Source organism: Magallana gigas, chromosome 3 (assembly GCF_963853765.1).
Source record: "Magallana gigas chromosome 3, xbMagGiga1.1, whole genome shotgun sequence".
Lineage (NCBI taxonomy): Eukaryota > Metazoa > Mollusca > Bivalvia > Ostreida > Ostreidae > Magallana > Magallana gigas.
Window position 1 is genome coordinate 59,516,281 of NC_088855.1, and position 27,200 is coordinate 59,543,480.

A 27,200-nucleotide genomic window follows, 5' to 3' on the forward strand; every position below is an offset into this window, starting at 1 on the left:
ATGCCCATGGAAAAGGGCTTCAGGCTTAATATTGGAGGATGGGCTACGATGGCAATTATGGCCAAATAGTCAATATTCATTATTTTTATCATTTGAGTCAATTGGGTAACAATCTTGCGTTTGTAATTGAGTTATTCTTCTCACTTGGCCATATTAAATTAAGTATGTGTTTTAATATCGGAAATTTAATTTTATTTGATATTTGTATAAATGTTGCAATACACTTAGTGCATGGTGTGTACGTTATAGGCCTGCAAGTCTCTTTTTACTGAACGTATATAATGTTTGGCTCCTTGAGCTAGAGTATAGATAACCCTAGATCCCCCCGACACTGCCCCCTCCTTCTTCTGAATTGATATTTGCAAACATCACATAATAAAAGCGGAGGTGACAGTCACTGGTAAGTTGGATAAAAGTTAAGACTCCAAACTCCAAAATGAATTTTTAAAAACAAACCTGAGACTTGCTGACAGGTCCATCTCTCGGCTATAGTCCTCAGATGACAGCCAAAGAATGCTGTTTTTTATGAATATATTGAAATTCTGCCTTTGTTTATTAAAAAACATTCACTCCGTTTGAATGCAAATTTAATGACTTTACAAATAGATAAATAGAAAAATGTTGCACAAAAAGTTAACATCTATAACTACTCGAATATGAATAACATTTTTTTATGTAAAGCTAATTATGTTCATTTTTTTGTTTATTGATTGGTAATACTATAGTACCGATCAGAGTTTTCTTTTAGGGTTTACTCTTCGTTTTCTCCTGGTTTACAAGAGCAGAACAGGAGTAAACCCAGAGTAAACCTAAAATAAACTCAGACAGTAAACCCTGATTAGAAGTAGACTCCTAAGGCAGACGCTACATGTGTATTTTGAATATACAAAGGGTAGGAATTACAGACAGTAAGATAATTAGATAAAAGAGATGCCTGCTTCACATTTCAATTTTAAAACCCCAAATGCAAACCGTGAGTGAACCCAAAGTAAACCCAGAGGGGACCTAAAGTAAACCCCAACTGAACACAGATTTTTAAACAGTAAACCTGTAGTAAATCCCAAGTAAACCCGGAGTTTTTTTGGGTTTACCCTGGAGTTAGATTTGGTTTGATCGGTTATGTCTTTCAAATTGATCTCATTGAAAAACGACTTTTTCCTCCTATGTGTACTTATCACTGTTGACACACTAAAATATGCATTAAAAACAAATAAACAAAAATAATATCAACTTTCCCTAATTTTGATGAACACAAACCTGCTTGACTTATTAAAAAAAGTTAACATTAAAAACAAATACCACAGAGTCTGTTTCATATTTGGATATTTTACTGGAAATGGACATTGGAATTCCCACTGGTACCAATTGTGCTCCATTGTTAGCAGATTTATTTTTGTATTCTTATGAAGCAGAATTTATTCAAAAACTTGTACTTAAAAAAGATAAATCACTCGCTTTGGCCTTCAACTCAACATTTAGGTATATCGAGGACGTATTATCAATTAACAATTGTTATTTCCATACTTACGTCGACTTGATATATCCCAGTGAACTTAAAATAAAAGATACCACAGAGTCTGCGTCATCTGTTTCATATTTGGATATTTTACTGGAAACGGACTTTGATGGTAACCTAACAACAAAACTTTATGCTAAACGCGATGACTTCAATTTTTCTATTGTCAACTTTCCTTACTTATGTAGCAATATACGTTCATCACCTGCATATGGTGTTTTTGTCTCTCAGTTAATTTGATACACAAGGGCATGGTCTTCGTATGAACAGTTTCTAAGGCGAGGCAAGCTATTGACAAACAAGTTGATAAAACAAGACAATAAACAGTCTTGTCTGAAGTCATCTTTTTTAAGTTCTATGGTCGATGCAACGACCTTGTCAGCAAATACAATATTCCACTGGGTCGCATGCTGACTGACGTTTTTCATACTACTTGTTAGACCATAATTAATCACCTAATTGTCTACGGACTTTTTCGTTTTTCCTCGATTCAACTAAGAGCACACGGCGAGTGTGACCGTCAGCACAAGATGCTCACTTCTCCTGGGCACCTGATTCTACCTCTATCTTTTTAGAGGCCCGTGATGTTCTGCTTTGAATTTGTTTTTCGTTTTATGAATTTTGAGATGGTTGTCAGTTTGTTATTGTCATTTCTCATTTTCACCAAGAGAATGAAGTTAAAAAAGCTACAATCAAATATCATCTATCATTATATAAATTATAATGTAATGCAATATTCAAAGCATTTTTTGTCAATACATCAGTATTTAATGTTTAATATACCGCTATTAAATGTTACAGAAATTTAAAAAACCTATATGTATGAATAATGTAAATCATCGTAAGCTGAGTTCAAAGCATCATTATTGATCAGATCTTGATAACTGCTTGTCAAATGGCGAAGTATGCAATAGTTTTGGCGAATTGTGTCATTTCTTTCTACAAAAAATACAAAGTATGCATTCAATAACCAATTTTTCACATCGATAAAACAAAAAATTATTTTTAAAAGAAACTAGTGGGATATGTTTGATTATTAACAAGATTTCACATTATAAGCTTGGTGCCTGATGAATTTTTCGTCGCCTTTTTTATATCTCTGAAATAACAAATATACATGTCTATATTTTTTTGAAAATATATCTTATTTAATTTACAAACATTTTTTCGATGATAAATATGCAATCATTTAACAGAAAGATAAAGAAAAAAGTTTGGTACCGCTAAATTGTCCATCGCAAGTATAAAACATTAGCTGGAATGACGACTGTCATTATAAAAAGCACAAAACCAAAGGTGGCCATAATAAAGAGGTGATATCTTGTAGACTCTTGCTCAGAATTGATTGATCTTTCGTTTTGTGATCTGTTTTTGGTGAGGTCTATTCTGTTACTTTTCGGGGCCATTGATGAATCTGGCGAAGTTAAATTGTAATTCTTATGTGGTCATTAATATGAAAAAAATTATTACATAAATAATATTCTCTCTGGTACAATTCGAAGACATAATTTGATTTGATGTTATATCATCTATGGGTTTTTTTCCGTAAACCGATACTTTTAAGAACATTAACATATATATTTGACGTTGCTTGATGATGAAAAACGTTCTTGTTTGTTAAAGTTTATAGACTTTTAAGCATCAATAGAAGCAGTACTGTTGAATCTTGTGCAAATCTCACATATTTGTTCCTGTCGTGACTGACACCCTGTTTGTATGTCACACAGGTGAGCTTCACACTCACATGGCGTTGAACAGAGATAACCATAGAATCCTGATTTACAGGGTGTTTCACAATTCCATCCAATACTTTCATTCATACACACTGCAATGAAAGATCTACTATAGATTGCATAGCGCCCTCTTGATACTTATCATTTTTTACCAAGACACAGGTTATTTTCTTAACTAGATTGTAAAGGTGTATTTACCTATAATAAACGGTATAAAAACTTTGAGAAACCAGAATATAGTATGTGATTATAGAAAATTATATAGTATGAATGTAAAATTAATGAAATAATAATGATACACTTCGATCGCTGTATTTGTTTAGTGTAAGTATAAAAGGTGTATGTCTTCATTAAGGGAAGTGCTGCAACATAATGGGAAAAAATGAATATTTGATAGATTGACAGAGGAACAAAACGACGGACCGAAGAACCAACGGACGGACACATCCACATCAACCACCTTCCTACTTAACCTTCTTACCTACCTACATAAATGCATACCGCTACATTAATATATTGACCAGTATGTGCGTCAAAGTATTCATTGTAGCAACACTTAAATATATTCCAAAAAAAGTAATGAAACATTTAATAAATGTAATTTGTTATATTTTCATGTTAAATACTGAAATCTGATTGGTTTAGACGCAGTTCATAATCTGTTCTATTACCATCAGCGTTAGCAACGCACTTAGCAACGGGTAACATTATGAATTGTTACATGCGCGAAAATCGTGCGCGTACGGTTCGCCTTAGAATTCACGTTATTCCTATCTAAAAGCAGTGATGTTTTCATTATAACTAAGACATTCAGTATAACAAATTAAATTGTGCCTGTTTAGGAGGATAACAGTTGAAATTGACACCCCTGGAAAACCATTGTCAACCTCCGCTTCGCTTTGGTTGACAATGGTTTTCTCGGGGTGTCAATTTCAACTGTTACCCTCCCAAACAGGCACTATTTATATAATACTGATAAGCATGCATAAATGAAATCTTTTGTAGTTGTACAATGCGTCACCGATTATAAAGTTAATATTATACATTTTACTATAAAATATTTTTCTCTACATATCGATTTATTGTAGTTGATTTTTAAAACTTAAAAAGCATTGCAAATAATATTTTTGTTTATTTCATAAAGTACATGGAAAACCAATAACTGACCTGTTATATTCCTTTGCAGGAACCATCAACATAATTTGAATAATGATAAATACCGATCCCATTAACGACATGTTCATTGCAACAGCATTTGTCCTTTTTTAGCAATAAAACCAAAATATCATTAAAAGGCCCTTGATAATTTGTTGAACTACAGGAAGTTAGTATAACTCTGTTTTATGAATTTCTAGGACAAAACATAGATTTAAGTGTCCTTTATAGCTATCAATAACTTTTTTCCGTCTATAACATTGCAACGTAACCTTAATACCAAGTACCATGAAATAAATCATTAATTATTCAGAATTATTTTGATTACGGTTTTCCTTTTTTGTTATCTATGGGCATACATGTATATATACATCTTCAAGTAGTTTTAATAGGTTTGAATGCAGAAATATTTAAAGTTCTTCGTCAATACTACTTATATGCAGCAATATCTTCTAAATGTACTTTCTTTAAAAAAAGGTATAAAAGTTATTCAACAACGTAGCACCTAACGATGTGTAGCTTCTGATTAGTGAAATCATAAACTTAATGTTCTCACTTATCGCGACTTTAAAGAATAAGAATTTCTAAACAATAATAAGTAAAAGTGTTTACAAACGAACACACAAATGAGCAAGCAGATTTGTGAGCAACTTGGAAAGTATAAAACTGCTTAAAATATGTTATATCAACTATCTTAAAAGAGCAATGAGGAAATAAATGTCTTGTTTTTATTCATATGAAGGTTAATTATTCTTACGTTGCAAACACGTTGCAACTCCTATACAATTTGATGTAATAAAAGCAAACTATTTGACACACATTTGGTGGACACGAACAACCAAGAAATGGAGTAACGGTGAACTATAAAACGTATCAGTATTGAAACATTTGTTTTTACTTTCCAGTATTTCTATACTAGTAGCGTAGTGGACAATGCACGCGCTTTTCGCCACTGCGACCCGAGTTCGATTCCCGTGATCGACAGTGTAAGTATGGGATAGGGTATGGCGGTCGCCCGCTTGGACACATGGGTTTTCTCCTGGTACTTCGGCTTCTTTCCACACCAATGACTTCCTCGCGCAAACATCCGTGCCAACGAGAGATATTAATATAAGTTTTATAAATTGCTTATCAATCGTTGTAAAATAAATAAAGTTAAGGTTTTTTATACTTTGATTTTTTAAAAGACAAACGCAAACTGTAATTAACAAATATACTAAATGATTTTTATTTCCTTTGGATTTCAAGGATTACCATTTCCCTGTGATATTGAAAATGTTGTGAATCTTGGTCAATGTTTCAACACGGAAGATATACTGTGTTCTATTGAGGAAACTTTTACTACGTATATTGCGAAGTTTAAACCGGCGCAATTAAAAAAAATTGCAATTCACAAAATCATAAAAAGTTGAAACAATCTTAGACTTGATTGTTTTCAAACAACATATACTTCCTCAAAGGCAGCACAATATGTTGTTGATTCAAACGCATGTTAACACTTTATTTCTGAAAGAACAAAAATGTAACCAAAAAAAATGAACAATTCCTAAAAGTATTGATTTAAGTAAGTTATTTATTGTAGTGAGCGTAAACACATTGTATCAAGAATTGTAAACATACCAAACTCAAAGTGACGCTAGTGCAAAATAACTCGAACGATACAAAATGCAAACAATTACAAAATTATAATAATTATATGATGATAATGTTTATTAAAATAAGTAGTTGTAATAGTAAACTTTATAAGTCATGGGCATTTGTTATCTTTTTTTCAAAACTTTACATCGTTTTTTTTTGTATAGAACGTTGCAATAAAAATATATCATCGTCTGCATTATGGTTTTGTTTCAATCGATGACATATTTTGCAACATCCTGATTTGAACAAAAAAAGCTTTGAATAAAACAATTTCAAATAGGAATATTGCTCTCTGACAAACATCGTGTTACATACTGGGAATCTAGAGAGATAGAATTTTGGATAGTTGATATCGAAGGCAGAGATCGGTGTCTTCGAATAACAAGGTCAGGTTTCAGTTCGGTGATACTTAATTGCAGGAAAGCATATCCGTCATCCTCAAAAGCAATGTTTTTGCAAGTACTCTGTGTCCTCCTAAGCCGCAGACGACTAAAATCGTCATTGTCTTCATGATTACTACCATGAATAATTGACAGTAAATGTTTACTTTTTACTGAATTGCTTGTAATTCTCTTCCTACTCGATGTAGAGTAAAAATCGTCACTAATATCACTGTTACGAATCATCTGAGAAAGTCTTATGTCATCGTAACCCGAACAGCGAACAATATTTGGAGAATTGTTAGTCCTAGAACCTTGATGTAACCCTATTGGTCTTCCTAAAAGACAAATTGATAGATTGCCGAATTGAATTCACGAGGGTGGGTTAATGCAATGTACAAGATCTGCACCAAAAACTCTAGGAAAAAATGGGTCATTTAAAGAAATGTTTTACTATTAATCCTCTATTAGAATGCGTTTTTCGCTTAGATATTGTAAGGACGATATTTTTTATGAACTCAATAAAATATATAACAGAAGGATGCGATAGCTTGTAGTACAATAAAATTAATCCACTGAGAATACTTCACCTGGAGTCAGTTCCATAAATCTTCGGATACATCTAAAATAAACGAAGTGTGGAATTGTCATTTTTTACTTTCAGCAAATATGCTATCAATAAATTATAAATTATAGTAAATAGAAATGTTTTGTACCCCTTTTTTAAATAAAATAATGTTCCACCAACGACAAATGTTGTTAATGAACCAATCAAAAGAAAGCTCACAAGAAGCCATGGTTGTTTTTCATTTGACTGAATAGGCTTTTTTCTCACAGCGCTTACACTTCTTTCATGTATACCCTTTTGGTCTGTAGATTCTGTGAAAACGTTCTTTGAAAAGGCTGTAGATATCGTATTCAAAGTTTTGAGGGGTGCTTTAACATAAGAAATCATTTCATATAATTATGTTTTTATTTTTTAAAGTAAATGTGTCAAAATATAAAAAAATATATATATATAAAAGCGGTTTTTTCAATCTTCATTCTCTTTCGCGATAAAAGCGATACATGACTTCGTTTGAGCTAATGCATCACTCACATGTCTCATTCTGTGATGACTGACACCCGGTCTGTATATCACACAGGTGAGCCTTACACTCACATGGCGTCTGAAATAGATAACCATAGTATCCTGTTTTACAGGGTGTTCCACAATTCCATCCAATGCTTCCATTTTTACACACTGAAAAAAGTTTACTAGAACACATATCAAGATTTCAACGATATGTAAAATATATTTTGTATTTTTTACATGCGTTTTCTTTTTATAAAAACTTAAGAAAATAATTTTGGAAAGATTTGGTGGCTTTGATTAAAAAACATAGATGTTTTAATGAAATTTAACCACCCTGTTATAAATATATAATTAAAAAAAAAACAATATGTATACATATGTGAGAGAAGTCTTTATTCACTTTCTCCAGTGAAGATCTTTATACATGCAGCGTTCAAAATACTTGCTATCAAGCAAATAACATTTTTGTTGAAAATAACTGACACTACATTAAATGAGAAATTACTAATTAATCTTGTAACATCAATTCGAAGTTTAAAGGGTTTCAAAAGTGGTACTTGTGGGTTTACACTATCATTTATTTTTTCCTCCATAAATTCTATCTTCTCAGCGAAAGTAAACGTTTTACAGATTACTGTTTATATAAAAAATATTTCTATTTATTTTTTTTGATTGTTTTTATAATTTAGCAAAAAGCATGTTTAGTTTTGGTTTATCCCTTTCAAAATAAAGAAGATTATAACAACAAAAAAAGATAATCGGTCCATCAAATTACATATTTGACAACAAGTGAATGTAGAAATACGCTGGGTAAATACAAATATTTGATACAGAATAAAAAATTACCATTTTGAATATAATGATGCAAAAATTATTTTAAAAAATTATGATGATATACAGTTAAACCTTGGTTAACATAGCAAAACAAGCATACGCATCCTATTATTGGTTGGTTAGTTTTTAATCATATAATCTAAGTTAACAAAATGATAAAATCATAGCTATGAACATATATCACAAGTGTACATTTTAAGTATGCACACCACATACAGTAGAAATCAGAACATACGAGTTTGTATACATCTAATATGTATTCGTAGTTTTTTTTTTTTTTTTTTTGTCTTTTAGTAACCCTTTATCATAATTTTTTTTTAACATTTATAATCCTAGTTTGGTAATATTGCTTTTCATTAACAAAAATGTGAAACTCACAGTAATACAGTGACGGACAAATTGTATATATGTGTAGAAAGTTGAACATGCAGCAACTGTGTTTACATGTTGTATATGTTTGGGTTTTTTTTAAAACAGCTGCGGTTCAAAGTTCAAAGCAAAAGTTTTTGAAACAGCCGATATATCAGAACAAGTTTGTCATAGTATGTCACCTTTAAGACTACAACATAAAGGATACATATAAAACAAATAAATTATCAATGTTCCTTCATGAGAAAGTAAATTGATTAATGAATGATATTCTACGTTTAAATGTCGTATATGAATAACATAAATATTGCTGATAAAGACTTATTGGTAATTTGATATTGCATGATGATTAATCAAATTTCCGAGGTAAGCAGAATTTGTTTATATATACCAAATGACTGAATTTCCCTTCCATTTTAAAAAAGAGTAAAAATTTTATTTATTATTTTTGTATGATACACTGCATAGAAAGAAAAGCAATCCTACAACAGAACAATTTTAATGGCCGGCGGTATTGAATTCTGTCCTCTGCTAATCCCTTAATCTTGATCTTTAAAGCACTATAAGAAGTCAAATTTAACACTATAAAATAACATAAATTAAGCTATTATTTAGTCATGAACGCTGAAAGATCTAATTTTTTACAACGATTGTCAAGCATTGCTTTTCATTTAACTTTTCTTTAAACTTCAAAGTGATTTTATGAAATTATCGGATAAATTGGAGGTGGTTACATTAAAAGTATGATCACAATAAATTTTATTTAGAGAACAATGTTTTAGATATTTAACCTTATTGACACAAATATATCAAATGATTTCGTTACTCCATTTTAATGTTTATAATTTACAAAATACATATAAGAAATTCAATAATTTTATAAATACGATAAACATTTTATATGTTTTCTAATGCATATTTATTTGTTAATATATATTCCATAAGGTGTGTCTTGTGAAAACACTCAAGAGTTATTTGTCACGGGTACGATGCTTGATGCTAAAATATATAGGTTCTTAAAACAACAGAAAATTGCTCAGTTGATTCACCATAGCTCATGCAACTGAGTGAACTCTAGACCTGCGGAAACGATGGCTTTTCTTTTCGCACTAGGTCAGGTTAACGATGACGACCAAGGCATTGATATATTTTTACAAGATATGCGATAATAGCAAGTTTTACATAAAAGCTGAAATGCAGACCAATATGGATATATGTACAGAGATAGGAAAAGAGATTAAGAATACAGCGAAAATGTAACAAAATTATTCATACCTGTACATTCTTTAGATATTTCGTTAAAATATTCATTGTAGCAGCATGTTGTATAACCCCTTAAAGAATATAATTTTTTTTATAAACCTTACTGCTGGTCAGTAAACATTGACAAAGAATTCATATGTTGAAAATAGAAAAATGCATAATTAAATGTAAATGAATAATGAAAATCACTAACCTGTTACAGGGGGTCGTAAAAACAACAGCAAAATAGATGCAAATAATCTCAAATAAAAGCCACGTGCGAGACATGGTGTCTTAACAGTAATTTCTTTCTTGGAATAAATATTAGCAATTCGGAAGTTTTGGGAGAAACAAACAACGATGATATGTCGAGCATCAGAGATCATGTTAAAAAAGTATATTCATTTAAGTTGTCACAATTCGTACGATTTACTAAAACATGACACGAAGAGGAAAATTCTGTATCTTTCCTCATTATTTTTTTTTAATAATGAAGATTGCACATTTATCTTAAATGCTCATTTACTCTATATGTATTGTTATACGAATACGGAACTTTTTAGCTGAAGCTCGGTATATTATTTCCGTTTCAGATTTTCCTTTAGGATTGTCAACAACAATGACAGGCCTGGTCTTTTACGTCATTATTGATAAAAAAAAACCCAAAGAAACCAATGTTTACACTGAAAAATGTATTTTGAAAAAAGCTATATATGTGAAAGAATCTAACGACTCTATTTTATAAGGAAATAATAGGCATTGTTCCACGAAATAAAACATGTGGAAAAATGACAAAAAAGATATTAGCTACAAGTTTCCATAAATACCATTCCATAATTCCATAAATCTCTCTCTCTCTCTCTCTCTCTCCCTCTCTATCTCTCTCTCTCTCTCTCTCTCTCTCTCTCTCTCTCTCTCTCTCTCGTTTCTACTGTGTTTTGTGCTTATATTACATTTATCTAAGTATTATGCGTATATTTCATACTTTTGAATTAGCTCATCTATTTTTCAAGCATGTTATCTCAATCAAACATAATTATATTGTATATTTTTTAAGAGACGTGTTTTAATTTTGGTTACATTTCCTCCACCATTGATGAAATAACGAACTTTTATTTATATGTCTTCCTGCTATGAAATGTGGTTACAACATATAGAGAGTTATGCAGAGTCAGACGGAGAGAGAAAAAATAAAAAGAAAGTATAGCTAGATCATTCATACCTGTGTTCTTCTAAATTTCCGTTAACATATTCATTGTATCAGCATGTCATATGAATTCATGAATACTGTCCATTTGTGTTATCATTTATTTCTGTACATTTTTTTGAATCAATTCATGGATAAAAATTGAATCGCACAAAAAGTAATTAAAACGCAACAACAAAATACGGTACACAAACTTTTATTTGCGTGCGAGAAATTTTCGCAAGGTTTTTGAGAGCCTCCTTGTCGGGAATATTTATTGCCGTAGCCAGCATTTGCCTTTTATTTTTGTCGGGAAAATTAGTCGTGAAATAAAGTCGTCGCGAATAATAGTTGGTGTACAGTATAAAAGTTCGATATCGTCAGTGGTAACCACGAACAAGACGTGGTATATCCAACAGTTGCTACCTTTTTACTTGATATGTATAAGTCATTACGAGTTCTCAAGGAAAACGAACTATGTTAAAATGTCGTGGTTGGTAATTTAGAAAACAGAAAATATTTCGAGTTAAGTTGTCACTATTCGTATTCAAGCAGGACATGAAAAGGGAAGTTTAAATAGTCTTTCCTCATTATTTGTATAAAATCAAGGAAGTACATTTAACATTTACACCATACATTTATTACACGGAAATATGCGGCTCATGCACAACCGATTATTTTGGTTCTCATGTTTTTCTCTTAAAATAGTCAGTACGTAATATTCTTTTTTAACTGCAAAACACAAAAAAGCATCGGAATGTTCTTATAATTGGCCGAACTACCAGTCTAGAGTTCGGCAGGAGGTTTTCAGTGGCGTTTTGAAAAGTGTATTAGAGATTACCAAATTTTAGAATTTATCAGAATTTGTTTTACGGAGGGGGCAGATTCATATTTCGTAAAATGTTGGTATTATTTAGTTTAAAACAAACATTTGGTATTAAATGGTTATTTCAGATTTGATCTCGGCATTTGTTATAGCCGGAGTGGCTCTGGTTGATGTAATATGAAGGGTAATACCAAGGCCGTGATAAACGTATCAATATTTACGATCAGTTCAAGCATATCTTTTACAACATACCCCATAGCATAGCATTGAAATATTAAAGCATAGCATTGGAATGTCAAACCATAACATACAATCTCATAGATTCTCATTCGTCCTATCATACCATGGCATACCATAGCATAACATCTTTTACTTAAAAGAATCAGTGTTCACATTGCAGATTAGTGCTTAACTTTGGCTTCTTTTTATTTTACTTCGAAATGTTTGGAACTGTTCTGTTTATGGAGTTGTTTTTGTGTAAAACATTATAGCATACCATAACATAGCATACCGTACTACCGTTAAGCCTTTTATTTCAATTTCTAGTATCATGACATAGAAATCTTTTAGCACTGCATTGAAATTTTGTAGCATATCATTAAAATCACATTCATTAGTATAGCAAAAGATTTTCAATAGGTATGCATGATATACTGCATCATTTAAAGCGCACACTTCTCCAATAACCCTTCACTAAAGTTTCTATTTGAAGATAATTTAGTAAAGTAGCTATAGTTTACTAAACTCTTTTGTCTTTAAAGCAAAGTTGAATTACACAGTTTGAATACATAAACAAATAGATATGCCTTCACATATTTAAAGTTAAATTATGTTTTTATCTAAGGTAATATATAGTCCAATGATCAAGCAATTTGTGTTTGTTATACTGGCTATGCAAGAAGCAAATATACTGCATTTTTCTTTTATTCATCATTGAGATTCATTTAAGAATGATTTATATTTTGGTTTGTATTTACCATTTGTGTTTTATTGTAGAAAGATAAAAAGCAATTCTTATTGATTAGATACATTTTTATTGAACACCTTTTTTCTATGGAACTTTTTAGAAACTGTTTTAACATGGCCTTAATAGGTTTTGTTGTAAAGAATGGTACAGATCGAAAATAATTCAAAATGTTGCACAACGTTTTTCAATAGAAAAAAATGTGACATACAAATGATTTGTCAAACCTTGATTATTTACAATTTCTTCAAAAAGCATCTTTCACAATAAATGTACAATTCTTTAAACAAGTAATAAGTTAAACAAACGAATTAGAAAACAGGAACTCCAGAATCTCGCATGTATTATGAATATGATTTGATCGGATTGATTAAATATCTTTTTTAGATGATGCTCAATCAGGCGTAACTACAACATTATACGTAACGATAGTACGTAGCATTGTATCAGCTATATTTTCAATAAATTTCTTCTTCTTTAAGTATAAAAGGTTTCTGGAATACTAAGCATCAACAAATGCCTATTTCCTAGACGATCAGATATTTTGCATTTAATTTGGCTTACACCGTACTGGTCGCGGCCATTTCTAAGCTATTAGTGGTCATATATCCCGATCGTCTCCCATTCGCTGTTCGGGGGTCAAATCTCCTTAGAGACGAGTATCCACGATCCAGAGTTGTCCGCATCTGATTGTAAGCCATGGAACTCCTATATGGAAACAGCTTTATCCCTATCATAAATGAAGATCGCATATTCTTTGAAGAAGCCTTTTTTCTAGACTCTAGGCTATTTTGTATCAGATGTTTTTATTTGAAAAGACACATACCTTTTGGGAGTTGATCTTTTCTTGAACCTTTCAAAACGTACCACCTGAGTGAGTTAAAATTGTTATTTTTATTTTCTATTTTTAATAGATTTTAAATACAATGAAAAATATTTTCGCCCTTAAGAATTTAACATTCTTAACGATTTAAGAATCTAAATGAATCAGGATACTTTACGGAATAGCTTACGCTATCAGTATGATGATAATTACTAGTCCAAGAACCAACAGAAACAAAGCGACTACCACCAATGTTAGAAGCGGCCATATACTACTGATGGGGAGGTCCGGCTCCTGTCTACCTAAAATATTCAAAATCAGGTTAGAGTAAAATTTGATATGATCTTTTCAATAAATATAAACAACTTTGCCAATTAAAACAACAAATACTAGAGCTTATAAAATATAATTATTAAGGTTTTTTTAAATTTAGTTTGTTTAAGCAAACAATTAACACTGTGCCAGATTTTTGTACCAGTGGGAAGGTGGTAACTGTGCATTCGGCGGAAATTGTTTAAACAAAAATCCAAAGTTATCAATCAATAGTTAAATAGATACAGCGCATAAAACTTTTTAATTAGTGTATCTCACCTGAGTGGTGGATCATTAACCTTAGTTAAAAAATAATTCCTTCCAAAGAACTTATTATTTTATAGAATATTTTCAAACAAGTTCTGTAGAACTCTTAAATAATAAAGGTATTTCTGAAAAGAAAAGAAATTAAGCAGGGATTTTAATACCATAAAAGTGATTTTTTTTAAACTCTTTTTTAATGATTTTCTAAAAAAAAAAAAATAAAAAAAACTTTATTTCAAGTAGATTTGTACCAAGTATCACTACAGGAAAACTGTTTACTATAGAAAAAATAATAGCCTGACAAAAACATATCAATAACGGAGAAGTGATTACAGTTTGTAACAATGGTTTATCACATGACATATACGATTTTTCGGACAGTGCACTTGAGTGCAAAGATACCACCATGACACTGGCGTTATTGTTTGGCACAATGTTGTGTTTTTTCTTTGTCAATGGAAAAGTTTGTATATAACAGAGAGCGTACCGGTGGCGTGAAATGGAGACGTTCTTATCAATGGGAGCTTTCCCTTCACAGTGGTTTGTCTAAGATTTGTAACTGTGTACAAAACATTTGGTAATTTTGTTACATTTTAAGAACCTTATCTCTTTCATAAAATGAAAAGGGAAATGAAAACTATAACGAAAAATGACAATAACAAACTGCCAACGTCTCAAAACATTTTTTTCATTAAAAAAAATGAAAAGAAAAATAAATTATTTGTTTTTATTTTTATTGTGACATTCACTGCCATTTTGGAATTTTATAATGGTTGTTACACTCGCTATAGTAAATAGTATTGTTTTACCATTAGCTAGATAAATTCATTAGCTTTCAAAAAAACATTACCTTTTGAAGAAATCCGTTCTTTGATGTATCTGTATAATAGATACTTTTACAAATTCAAAGCAAGCATAAGAATTACGACGAAATGACACTTTGATTGTAAAATCAGCCATACCTGGTTTTATATGAAACATGAGACTGTGTTGATTTTGTAACAAGAATCGAAACCTGACTAGGTGTACTGGTGTCAGAGCTGGATCTTGGCGTACCTATTTGATAAGAAATATCGATACTTTTATATCAACACGTTTGTTTAAAGCTGACATGAATTCATTAAAACGCATTATTTCCCTTTTATCTTCGACTACCGCCATATTAGTTAATCTGCTCATCGCCACACAACCCCTATGTAAGGCCAATAGCACTATTCATGCTTTACCGCATTCAGGTATGCCATACACCCGAACACGTTACATTGGAAGAAAAAGGCGTTTTGAACAAAAATAATATGACAACCACTACACGGACAATGAATAACCAATGAACGACGAAAGAAGACGTAAAATCGCATATGCACAAACCGCACATTGTGGCTAATCGACCAATGTCAGTGATCGTATGGATTTTAAAACGGGGCGTTCTTGTAGAAACCAATGGATACGATGTTACGTTGTTACTTTGTTGAAATTACTATCGTTAATCTACTGTGTTGGATGAAGTGCCGCCGGGGTTTTCAAAAAGATGCAGACGTTAAGCACTCTGTATGAACGACACACGTGTTTGATGTGCATGCAAAGGCAGCACTATCTGTAAATATTATTGCGAATACCTTGGAAAATCTTTAAAAAAAAAAAAAAAAAAAATTAATTTTGGTTTCCTTTATTTCAAGTTTTTTACTACAATGTGTATTTTATGCGTTTAGAAGTCCTTGCAACCTGAATGCCTCGATCGAAAAGCAACCACGTTACTTTCTCAACGGGTATATATACCCCAGTGGCAGTTTTGGAGCGATCGAAACTAATAAGGCGACCAAATGCTTTTATGAATTCATGTTAGCTTTAATATCGTCTGTTCTTTGTTCATCCTTTTATTGATCATAATTAGAAAGTTGCACATACGTGTTTGTGTTACGCTATTTTCTCTTTTCCTGTAATTGATATAAGTTAATTTATTTGTAGAGCTTACTTACGATACATGGTAATGATGAAAAAAAGCAGGAATAGAATATATTTACAACTATTGTACCTGGTAGTATTGATTATTTCCAAAGTGTTCGATCTTCGATTTTCTGTGTAACGTAAACTGAAGAACTGCTGTTCACGAATACTGATTGTTCGTTGTGGGTCTTTTACATGTAAACCTTCAAATAGTAATTTAATCAATTTTCTTGTACACTAATCATTACTGATAAATAGTTTAATAAAAATGTCAAGGCATTCACCATAATGTTTTGTAGATGTGTCCAGCATTGCTTTCACTGTGGAACCTGTTCTTGGACAGCCAATCACTGGGTCACAGTCTTTTGCCAAGCAAAAACATGGTTGTCGACACAGATCTCCGTAGTAACCAGAGACACATTTTTCTTGACAGTTCCACCCTATACTTCCGGGGTCGCATGCTAATAAATAAAGCATGTCGTCATTTTGATTAATGAATTATTTTTTTGGTAAAAGTAAACAACAGCAAAGAGACATACTTTTGCACGAATTGGTGACTGGATCTTGGAATTCATTGTAGCAACAAAGCAGGTCTGGAACTCTGTTTACCGATAAAAAAAAAAAGGGAAACACTATATAAACAAAGTTGAAATCGAAAATACATTTTTGGAGAGAAAAAAGCAGTACATTAATGTGAGTTTTGCCGAGTAACTGAGTTACAGAAAGTGAAAATATAATTTATTGAAAAAAGTTACCAGGAAACTTGGAAAATAACATATGACATAATATGACATGAATGTATGTTTGAACATCACAAACATGCTACGTAAAAAAATGACAATAACAAACCATCAACTATCTCAAAAATCCATAAAACGAAAAACAAATTCAAAGCAGAGCAATACGGACCTTCAGAAGGTTTGAGGTAGGACCAGGGGCCTAGGAGGAGTGGGCTTCAAACGAGACTATTGATAGTCCTGGTTTATCAACCTTTGTCAGTAGCTTGCATTGCCTTAGAAATTGTTCATACAAAGAGTATGCCCTAACGTATCGAATTAACTGAGAGACAAAAACACCATATGCAGGTGATGAAGGTATATTGCAAAATAAGTAAGAAAAGTTGACCATAGGAAAAATGAAGTCATCTCGTTTATCATAAAGTTTTGTTGTTAGGTTTCCATCAATGTCCATTTCCATTAAAATATCCAAATATACAACAGACGATACTTATTTTCTTACCTTCTGCAGCCAGAATTAAAAGAAATGACTGATACCAACGAAATATAGAACGTCCATAAAAGTATATTTTGTTGTACGCTGGTCTTCATGTTCATATGCAGTTGTAGCTTTTCAGGAACTAATTTTAATCTGTTTTATTAAAACATCCTTATTTTGAATATAAAACCAGTATGCACAAATGCAGCACTAAATGTGATAAACGTTAAATGATTTATTTGCGTAAAGCATCAAATGTACAACTTAGCTAGCTTAAATGTCCACTTGAAAAGCAAAAGTTTTATGTTCATATACAGTTGATTTATGGGGACGATATAAACACACAAACTAGGTTTTAATTGGTTTGTTTCAGAGCTTTAAAGCAACGTTTTAAGTCTACATCTTTGAGCGTCTTAAATGATAAAATATTCGACGATTTTATACTTTTTTCTGTTGAACCACTACATTTATCAATAAAATTTGCAACATTCTTGAGTTAAGAAATTGTGTTTTTATGATCTTCATAGCGTTACATCCTTAAATGAGACTGACACGTCATCGTTTCCAAGTATTATTAAGTTTGCAGAAGAAAAAAAGTTTAAAGTTTAAAATTATTTTGAGAAAAACTATTTTTTAGCAAACCTACCACAATATGGAATAATGGCAGAACAACCGATATATATATATATATATATATATATATATATATATATATATATATATATATATATATATATATATATATATAAATCCAAGAAAAACCTCAGTGGTCGGTGAAATATATATAAAACTTAAATAAATGAAAACACAAAGATCGAGTAAAACATAAGCGCTTTCATTTTCTTCAGATGTTTTACAATACTGTCATCCCTGACATCTTTTATCATATACATGTAAAAATCAATATTTGTAGTTAAATGTGAATGATTTTAACTGTAGTTTATTCTAACATCATGGGATGAAAGAGTTCCTCTGATAAAAAGTTTAACATGATACATTTTAATGAAAGTCACAAAACATTAGAGATGTTAAACGACGCACCGATGCTTTAAGTACACACAACAGTTTGAAAAGAGTAATATTCAAGAATTTGTTAGTGTAAAGTTTCTCTTTTAAGTATTTAATATGTTATGTGAAAAAAATAAAAATAACATAAGGTTAGAATTAAAAATATCTATGTTTCCACTATCGCGATCGACCCAGTAATATCCCGCCGACTGATTTTTTTCTTACCACAGTTTTTTTTTTTATAGAAACCTTATTTAACCTCATCATCAACATTGGCGAAATACTCGCTTTATGATCGATAACTTCGCCGGAAATTCCTCCGAAAGAGAAGTTGAAGTCACCCTGTATTCTGAGTTTACGATCGTATAAATTAACCCCAAATATATTAAAAAGATAAAAATTTCATTCAAAAGACGTTTCACAGCCCCAGTTAACCACTGTTAACGTTGTGATTAATAATTTGCAATTGTCTTATTTGTGATGGGTTAAAAAAATAACGGTGATGCAACATGCCTACTGTGCAATGAAAATTACAACCGATGTGTATTACTTTTAGTGTTGATATTACAATAAGTTGGTAATTTGTATTTAGTTAATAACTTTGCCAACTTAATGCTAAAATAATCATAAAAACCATCTTCTACAGTCATCTTAGAAATTAAAGTGATCCTATACAACAACGGTTGTAATTGGGTCATAGGGTTGGACTAATACCTCCAAAATACACAGAAGTACAGAAGATGGTTTTATTTGTCATTTAGCTAACACAATTACAAAACATTTCATTTATAAACTGTATGAATACATGTAATAAATTTAAATTATTAGATAGTATAAGTTTTTAAAACTTTTAGAAGTTGCATTATTTTTTATTAACTTGCTTTTGAAAATTTTAATAAAGGTTGAATCTTTGCATAACATAATTCCTGTAGGTTATGCTGTATCAATTAATGACAGTCTCCCTGATTTCTCATATTTCTTCCTTATAACTTTTCTGTTAGGGAGAAAAAAAGTATCCCAAACATGAAGTTGATACTTGTGATATGAAAGACTCTTTATGATCTTAAAAATTTAAACAGTAATGCAAGTGCATTAACTCCTAATTTTTCTAATACCTAATAATTAACTTCTCTAATTGACAATACATAAATAAACACATTACTTTTGTATATGCATATAGTTGAATGAAATAAAATGGATAATCAACAACATATATTACTAATTCATCGAGACTTATGACTTCTTTATATTTGTATGGCTTCAGTGGGCGAAGAGACTACAAGTATTTTGTTTTGGTACCCACATTGAAACTTTTAATTTTGTTATAAAAATTGATTCTCATTATTATATTTATTATATGCCATCGCTAAGACACAATCGTTGCAAAGGTTTTTTTTACCTAATTTAGTTTATACGTGTCAGTAAATAGTGATCTTGCCCAATGCAAAATTTACAGACCACTTATAAACCATATAAAATTAATTACAAACAACATAACAAATTCAACTTACTGAATGCCTTTGCCGCGTATGCCATATGTTCGTACAGCCATAATAATCTATAATCAACATTTTTTTCTCACTTTTAATTCATAATCCTGCACATTTCAACCAATGCTTTCATTTGTAATTTTTATTTTACAAACGTTTTCTGATATTGTATTTATAATATGCTACATGTAGAAAAATATATTTTGGTATAACTTGTACATGCATATTTTAAGTTCTCAGTTATAGTTCTCTTGCAAATCCATTTCATATTAATTTTTGACGGACACATTATATAAATAGTGCCTGTTTGGGAGTGTAACAGTTGAAATTGACACCCCGAGAAAACCATTGTCAACCGACGCGAAGCGGAGGTTGACAATGGTTTTCGAGGGGTGTCAATTTCAACTGTTATCCTCCCAAACAGGCACTATTTATATGGTTATACTGAATGTCTTTTTAAAAAAATTTAAGAAAATTTTACTGCTTTTATATAGGAATAACGTGAATTCTACAGCTAACCGTACGCGCATAATTTTCGCGCATGTAACATTTTTTAATGTTACCCGTTGCCAAGTGCGTTGCTAACGCTGAGGGTAATAGTAAATATTATTAACTGCGTCTTAACCAATCAGATTTTAGTATTTAACATGAAAGTATAACAATACTAGTAACGAATACAAGGGGTTTCCTGAACTATGACATATCATTTTGGGTCATCGCGTAATTTTCCTTATGGTGTGAATTATTTGGATGATTCCCATGAGATGAATACTGAACATGAAAAATAAGGAAGATTTACAACAAATGTAATCTAGTGCCATTCAAATAAGTGGAGAACACACACTCAAACTTTCATTTCTAGGCATGTTAGTTTACAAAAATAATGTTTTTAAATACACGTTATAAAAATTAAAAAATAACAAAACACTTTATGCTTTTAACATAAGACAGTTTTTTATTCGGGCAGAGGTGGGCTACCGCGCGTTTCTCAATTTGTATGCACACACCGCTGCAGTTATGAGACTATATCTTTCAAAAAATAATGATTCAATGCTTAAATATAAAGTAATAAGGTTACGTTATTAGGGTAATTATAGTTATGTATAGATTTAAAGAATGTAAAGGACAAGTAAAAATTTGCAAAGCCCCAGACAGGTGTTTATTTAATTATGTTCCTAAATTTCACTTTTTTGACCATTACAGTGATTGGTTATTAGGAATAAAAAATAACAAGGCATTTTATTTTTAAAAATCAATCAAACTGTTGTGCGAAACTCAATCGATCTGTGATGAACAATATGAACTTAGAATGGCTGTTTTATTGTTATGACATCATTTTAAAAGGTTAAATTAAGTAAATAAACGACTATTTTGAAAGGAAACAAACCTATCGTAAACCGTGCTCTGCTTGGACCACTCCAACTAACCTTGAAGGTTCCTTGGCACATGTGCACCTATTTTTTTTCCTGGCCATTGTTTGTATTTTTTATAAGCAGCTAACTGCAGAGATTTATCCATTTGAGTTGTTTTGAAAAACACATCAAAAAAACATTTAGAGCTAGCGCTCAACAAACTTCAACAAATACGGTGATGGTCAACTATTTACTTATTCGATTACATTTTTTGTGACATGAACAGTTGAGAATTTTAAACGGCAGGCGATAGTGGCAACGATTTTTTTAATAATTGATGGGTTTTTTGTACCATAGCTTGGCAAGTGAGTTAAAAGTGTTGATTGTCTGTACATACTCACTCTTTTATAAAAAACAAAAACAAAATTCGCAACAAGTGAAAAATAAAATCAAAAATTTTGTTTTCTAACATGTTCATTGTACTGTTCACAGTAAGAGATTCCTCCAGAATCAAAACATCAAAACACTAATAACTGACTAAAACTTAGTACGTCGACAACTTCTCATATGTTGCTAGAGACAAAACAATATTGCAATGGCTTTGTCAGAAGAACTCTCATTTAATATACTAGTATTCCTCCACGTGTGCGAACAAGAAGAGACACGCGTATAAGATGCAATAGGGGTATCATTGAATTTGACATTCAATCAATCACGTTTTTGCAACATACATTTCTCCGGGTTTTTTTTTTTTTTTTTTTGGGGGGGGGGCTTATTGATTTATTTTTAAAGTATATATATGTGATTGTTTTTTCAGTCATTTTCAAAAACACACATATATATTATTGATAAACAGTATCAAAAAGGATTTTTAAAAAAGTACTATCATCATCAATTTGAATTTCATTGAACAACTTAGGGTCAATAACTTTGTCTATCATAGAATCTTAAAAAAAGAGTGAAAATGTCTATTTCGTACATCTCACAAATCTTCAAATACAAAGTGTCTCTCATTTTATTTAATTATGATGCATTGCTTTGTTTTTAACCGGGTTAACATTTCAATTTTTGCTTTAGAAATATTCAAAGAAAATTGTGTTTAATTTTTTATCCCTAGGAGTCATTTTCGTGAATGGTTGATATTCTGGACAGGGACTGACGTCCTTGAATGGACGATTCTGCAGTTGCTTTTTTGTAATTCTTTTGTAAGAAAGCATAGCCTTCATCCTCTGTTACAGCTGTTTTCACTAAAAAGCACGTATTCGTATTCTTCCTCAATAACAGGCGACTGTAATCTTCAACTTTGTTATCAGCGTTATGGAACCCCGTTAAATGTGGACGTTTAGCTTCAACAAGATTTCCTACCGTTTTATTGCCACACAGTGGTGAGTCACCAGAATTGAACCTACTACTACGAATACATTGCGAGTAACGAATGTCATCGTAATGTGGAGATAAATCATTCTCGTTGTCAACAATTTCTATCGGAACGCAATCTTGTGGTTGAATAATTGTAAATTCTTGAGATGTTGTTGCCTCTTTACCTAAATGTAATAAAACAAAATATGTGCATAGATTTTAATTTTATTTCCCTATACATTAATAACTCGAACTTCTAAAGTAAGAAAAATCACCCAAAAACATGTTTAGATACAACAATGGAATTGATATATAAGTACAATGGTAGTATGACAATAGTAAAACGTAATATTGAAATATAAACTGATTACCTAAGCAGAGATTCACCGAACGTTTCAAATATCTAAACAAATCAGAAAATATGCATTAGTTTGCAATATTATAACAAAAAACAATGCATTTACAATCAAATATTTTCATCAAGATATGAAAGGTAATAAGTCATTTGAAGGTGTAAACTGATCGTTATTACCGCTTTATTTTCCGACGGAAGTACAAAACTATTGCACAAATAATGCTGACTACAATTAACATCATGATACTGAGGCTAGCTGCTATCCAGTCGTGATTTTTCGTGGCATTATCACTGACGTCGTTTGCTGAAAAGTTGGATAAATATTGGTAGTTTAATCTATTTGCTTGTAGAAGACATATCGATGAACTGATAGTACTGACAAGCGTTAACCTAGCTTCTGTATGTATATAACAGATATATGTATTGTATACAACATTTCAACTTCTGTATTCGTACCATGTTTCCTCATCACTGCGTGACATCCCCTGCAATGATGTATGTAAGCCCCGTACATTAAATTCACGATAGCCCGTACGATTCACAAAAGCCCTTGCAGTTATATGAATAAACCCCTGAGACTGGTCCCCTAACCAGTTTTAATGATGTATATTTCTGCTCATAGGGGCCGGTTATTCGATACACCGGAAGTAGAAGTCTAACGCCAATAAAGCGCTGAGCTATGCTTATCACTTTGAAAATGACAATAACGAACCGATTTGAATAAATCTGGTATTCTGTCATACACATTTTGTAACTTTGTTAACTTACTCAAAGATAATATTAAATCATATATGTCGCATTTGTCAACCGCAAATAGTAAACTTACATATTAACACGAATTTGACTAATGTTATAATTATATAATTATTTCATACGGTTCATCAAGCGTACGTATTATTTTTTTATGTAAGAAAATAAAAATTGTACTTTTAATTTTGGTTTTTTGAACTGTTTTTAAAAGCAACTTACATGTCTTATTTTGTCGTGGCTGACACCCAGTCTCTTTGTCACACAGGTGAGCTACACACTCACATGGCGTTAAACAGAGATAACCATAGAATCCTGACATACAGGGTGTTTCACAGTTCAATCCCATACTTCCATGTCTGCAAACTTAAACATACGGTGTAAGATGATAGAGTAATTACCGTCATGAATATAAAACGTGTTGTAGTGTAAGAGTTACTAATGTAAAAGCAAAGTCAATGGCATAACCTATACGTATAAGTAAAAGTAGCTGTTATGTCGGCTTTTCATCAAAGTATCTGAAACAAGAGGCGACTGGGCTCTAATAATCTTTATGTGTTAACAATCTTAAGTGGACCTGAACAGTCAACCACATTGCCAAGAGTGTTTTGAAGAAAACTATCATTTCAAATGTATTCATTAACATCTTTATTCTTTATAGTCGAGTATTACTTTAGAGATTGATCACAAAATACTGCAACTTGATAGGGTATTTGTTATTTTGGGTTGGTTTTTTTTTGGTGTTTGTGTTTTTTAATTTTTTTTTGATACATTGTCATCTCTTTTAGGTAACATACAGCTGCTGTAATGATATGTTTGAGAGTAAACTCTAGCTTTATTTTTTATTTAACAAGTCGGATCACATTAAGAAACATATATGCTTCTTCAACGTCCCTAATGTTGTGGTTCATTACAGTAAGTACATACAGAATCTATATACTTTGTAAAACTATAAACAATCACTGTATCAGTAACAATTACTGAAGAACGCAATTATTAAAATTCTGTGATTGTACAGTGAACGTCAAGACCAAACTTGATGTACGACTGTTTGATAATTTGATATAATATTCAAGATTAGTATTGAATTTACAGATTATTGCATTTACATTATACACCTGATTTTTTTAATCGTGTTGCAACAAACTGTTATTAAGATTTGCCTAAGTGTTGCTTCACATACTTCCTGGTACATAATATTAATTGGTATATCGTATAATCACATCTAATTTAGTTAATATTTCCTTATTTCTTTCACCCAGAGAACTTGTATGCGAATTATATAACATAGGGAAGTTTTACAGTTCTGCCTCCAATTAAATTGTTATAGTTGAATATGTTATTTAACATGAATAAAGCGAAGATAGATAGATAGATAGATAGATAGATAGATAGATAGATAGATAGATAGATAGATAGATAGATAGATAGATAGATAGATAGATAGATAGATAGATAGATAGATAGATAGATAGATAGATAGATAGATAGATAGATAGATAGATAGATAGATAGATAGATAGTCTAAAACATACTTAAACATTTTCCAGTGCTTGTGTCGAAGTATTCGTTATAGCAGCAAGTAGTATTTTTCCTTAAATTTTAAAGATGTATCTCTTTTTTACAACAAGATCAAACGTTTATGCATTTGAGGTAACAGCAAAGGTTGATTTACTTTTAATAAAGTAAATTATAACATTGATTAATATATAACTATTGTCTCAATAAAATTGTTTTTTATTGTTTTTCTACAAAATGTAATGGGCTAGACTAGTCTTTATTATTCTTCATTTCATTAATATTACATGATAATCAATTGAAACTTACCCGTTACATTCTTTTGCAGACAGTGTTGAAAGTATTTCAGTGACCACAATCGTCATACTCCATAAGGACCTGCTGCTTGTGTCAAACATTGTTATTATGAAAAACTATCCTTAATATAGTTACAAGAAGAAAGTAAAGGTCAAAAATAAAAGCATGGTGACAGGATACGAATTCAGGGGTCATACTCTGGAAAGCAAATGAAGAAAATAAGGAAGTTTCAGAACTCAAAGTTAAACCAAACAACGAGTTTAACAGGAAGGAGATTTACGAGGTAATGAACGTGCTAAGCTCTAGTATTTAACATCGTTCCTAGGCCGACAAAAATTCTAATTACTCACACGCACATCTCTTGAATAAACAATATACATTTAAATAAATGGTTTAACCAAATTAAATTCATATTCGGATTCCTGGCGCCAGTGCGCTGAGTAGACCTTAAGTAAACAAATTATTTCTGTTATGTAGAGATCTAAACTGATTTGGCGCCGGAATCCTCTAGGGTACACCCGTTCCCCGAGGAATCCGGGCTCACCTAATGAGCAAAAGTTTGGGCGCAGGGCGATCTGTTAATTTCAGTTGTTTAACATCGGGATCGGAAAACGCTTGAAAAATAGCCGATAATATTTTATGAAATTTTTGTTAGTGCGTTGGAGTTAGTGCTGGCTAGCTTGACTCTGGTATAATATCGTGCATTACTTGGACCATTCCTTGAATTGTTTCTAACAAAAAAATAAGTTCTGTAAATTAGTGTCAAGCATTGTATTGTAAATTTAATCGACAGGGTTTTTCGTAGCTGCAATAATGTAGCCCTCTCCGATTTTTTATATCTGATGTTTACTTGAGAGGGCTACAATTCCAAAGGATCTCCGTAATGGTGCAAAATTAATTTTTTAATGCGGCTGACTTCGGTCTGTAAAGATCGATTTTATATCTGACTTCCTTTAGATAAAATGATTTTTTAATTCAGGTTGAACAAATTAACCGTATATAAATCAAAACCAGATAAAATACATCAGCATGTTTACCAGTCGTCTTTTTCAGCAGCCATGACAGTTCTCGCGTGATTTTATGGGATGTACGCTTGGAGTTTTGATGGGCTTGATAACGTGAATGTCAGTGTAAATAATCGATCTTACCTCGTTATATCACTAAAACATCATTTAAGGAAATGGTATATAATGGAAAATTCATATTTACCGCGTTAATTATGTTTAAAATAGGGGAATTCCTATATTCAGTTCAACATCCGCTCCTGAATTCTCATTGGCTATCCCAAAATAAAACCGGTCAAGGTAAGTAAACATGGCGGACAAATTCAACTTTCGTTGTTGACATACACGAAAAATATCCGATAGATGGACTATAAGGTAAGAATTGCAAATGTTATTGTCATTTATAACCTATTTGAGACAAAATCGTTGCGGGAGTGAATCACTCCCGCACTTGCACCATTACGGAGTTGTAGCCCTCTCACAAAAACAAAAAAAACTAAAAAAACAGGAGAGGGCTACATTATTGCAGTTAGGTTTTTCGGTATTATTACAATCGGGTTTGTTATCGGGTTGGTCTGTTGATTCGGGAGACAG

General features: G+C 31.4%; 3 protein-coding genes and 1 long non-coding RNA gene across 8 annotated transcripts; all 4 read right to left on the reverse strand.

Annotated features, from left to right (window-relative positions):
• Positions 1–655: 655 nt before the first annotated feature.
• Positions 656–4,579, reverse strand: LOC105346987 (uncharacterized). 2 transcript variants are annotated; one of them, XR_010711628.1, is made up of 4 exons: positions 4,417–4,579; positions 3,198–3,341; positions 2,738–2,930; positions 656–2,455 (listed from the first exon to the last, which is right to left on the reverse strand). It is a non-coding gene; the product is annotated as an uncharacterized lncRNA (long non-coding RNA). The 2 variants fall into 2 exon arrangements; XR_010711629.1 differs by having other exon boundaries at positions 656–2,615.
• A 1,499-nt stretch (positions 4,580–6,078) lies between these two features.
• LOC117693183 (uncharacterized) lies at positions 6,079–10,452 on the reverse strand. 2 transcript variants are annotated; one of them, XM_066077825.1, is made up of 6 exons: positions 10,157–10,452; positions 9,976–10,034; positions 7,522–7,665; positions 7,139–7,358; positions 7,013–7,044; positions 6,079–6,760 (listed from the first exon to the last, which is right to left on the reverse strand). In XM_066077825.1, exons 1-6 carry the CDS (start codon positions 10,228–10,230, stop codon positions 6,315–6,317), a joined length of 975 nt encoding a protein of 324 aa, XP_065933897.1. In that variant the 5' UTR covers positions 10,231–10,452; the 3' UTR covers positions 6,079–6,314. The 2 variants fall into 2 exon arrangements, with proteins under 2 accessions (XP_065933897.1, XP_065933898.1); XM_066077826.1 differs by having other exon boundaries at positions 6,080–6,760; positions 7,210–7,358.
• Positions 10,453–13,000: 2,548 nt separating this feature from the next.
• LOC105326481 (uncharacterized) lies at positions 13,001–17,697 on the reverse strand. 3 transcript variants are annotated; one of them, XM_066080659.1, is made up of 11 exons: positions 17,501–17,697; positions 16,801–16,862; positions 16,546–16,722; positions 16,350–16,464; positions 16,223–16,251; positions 15,280–15,373; positions 15,168–15,196; positions 14,805–14,876; positions 13,955–14,043; positions 13,745–13,788; positions 13,001–13,648 (listed from the first exon to the last, which is right to left on the reverse strand). In XM_066080659.1, the coding sequence occupies exons 1-11, from the start codon at positions 17,593–17,595 to the stop codon at positions 13,627–13,629; spliced, it is 828 nt and encodes a 275-aa protein (XP_065936731.1). In that variant the 5' UTR covers positions 17,596–17,697; the 3' UTR covers positions 13,001–13,626. The 3 variants fall into 3 exon arrangements, with proteins under 3 accessions (XP_065936731.1, XP_034339490.2, XP_019922051.3); XM_020066492.3 differs by having other exon boundaries at positions 13,006–13,648; positions 13,932–14,043; positions 17,501–17,695; XM_034483599.2 differs by lacking the exon at positions 14,805–14,876 and having other exon boundaries at positions 13,004–13,648; positions 13,932–14,043; positions 17,501–17,696.
• A 1,931-nt stretch (positions 17,698–19,628) lies between these two features.
• LOC105337922 (multiple epidermal growth factor-like domains protein 10) lies at positions 19,629–25,872 on the reverse strand. The gene is made up of 6 exons (XM_034483602.2): positions 25,615–25,872; positions 25,323–25,381; positions 24,010–24,153; positions 23,218–23,344; positions 23,057–23,088; positions 19,629–22,870 (listed from the first exon to the last, which is right to left on the reverse strand). Exons 1-6 carry the CDS (start codon positions 25,701–25,703, stop codon positions 22,440–22,442), a joined length of 882 nt encoding a protein of 293 aa, XP_034339493.2. The 5' UTR covers positions 25,704–25,872; the 3' UTR covers positions 19,629–22,439.
• Positions 25,873–27,200: the final 1,328 nt, after the last annotated feature.

Coding starts and splice junctions, on each gene's coding strand:
- LOC117693183 (XM_066077825.1), bottom strand. CDS start 10,230: ATGTCTCGCACGTGGCTTTTATTTGAGATTATTTGCATCTATTTTGCT. Junction 7,666..9,975: donor AATATCTAAAGAATGTACAG/GTATGAATAATT, acceptor AACTTTTTTCAG/TGTGTAAAAATGGAAGCATT. Junction 7,359..7,521: donor GTCATCACAGAATGAGACAT/GTGAGTGATGCA, acceptor CTTATGTTAAAG/CACCCCTCAAAACTTTGAAT.
- LOC105326481 (XM_020066492.3), bottom strand. CDS start 17,595: ATGAACATGAAGACCAGCGTACAACAAAATATACTTTTATGGACGTTC. Junction 16,863..17,500: donor TTTAATTCTGGCTGCAGAAG/GTAAGAAAATAA, acceptor ATCGGTAAACAG/AGTTCCAGACCTGCTTTGTT. Junction 16,723..16,800: donor AGTCACCAATTCGTGCAAAA/GTATGTCTCTTT, acceptor TTTATTTATTAG/CATGCGACCCCGGAAGTATA.
- LOC105337922 (XM_034483602.2), bottom strand. CDS start 25,703: ATGTTTGACACAAGCAGCAGGTCCTTATGGAGTATGACGATTGTGGTC. Junction 23,089..23,217: donor TTCCGTCGGAAAATAAAGCG/GTAATAACGATC, acceptor TGATTTGTTTAG/ATATTTGAAACGTTCGGTGA. Junction 22,871..23,056: donor TTCGGTGAATCTCTGCTTAG/GTAATCAGTTTA, acceptor TATTACATTTAG/GTAAAGAGGCAACAACATCT.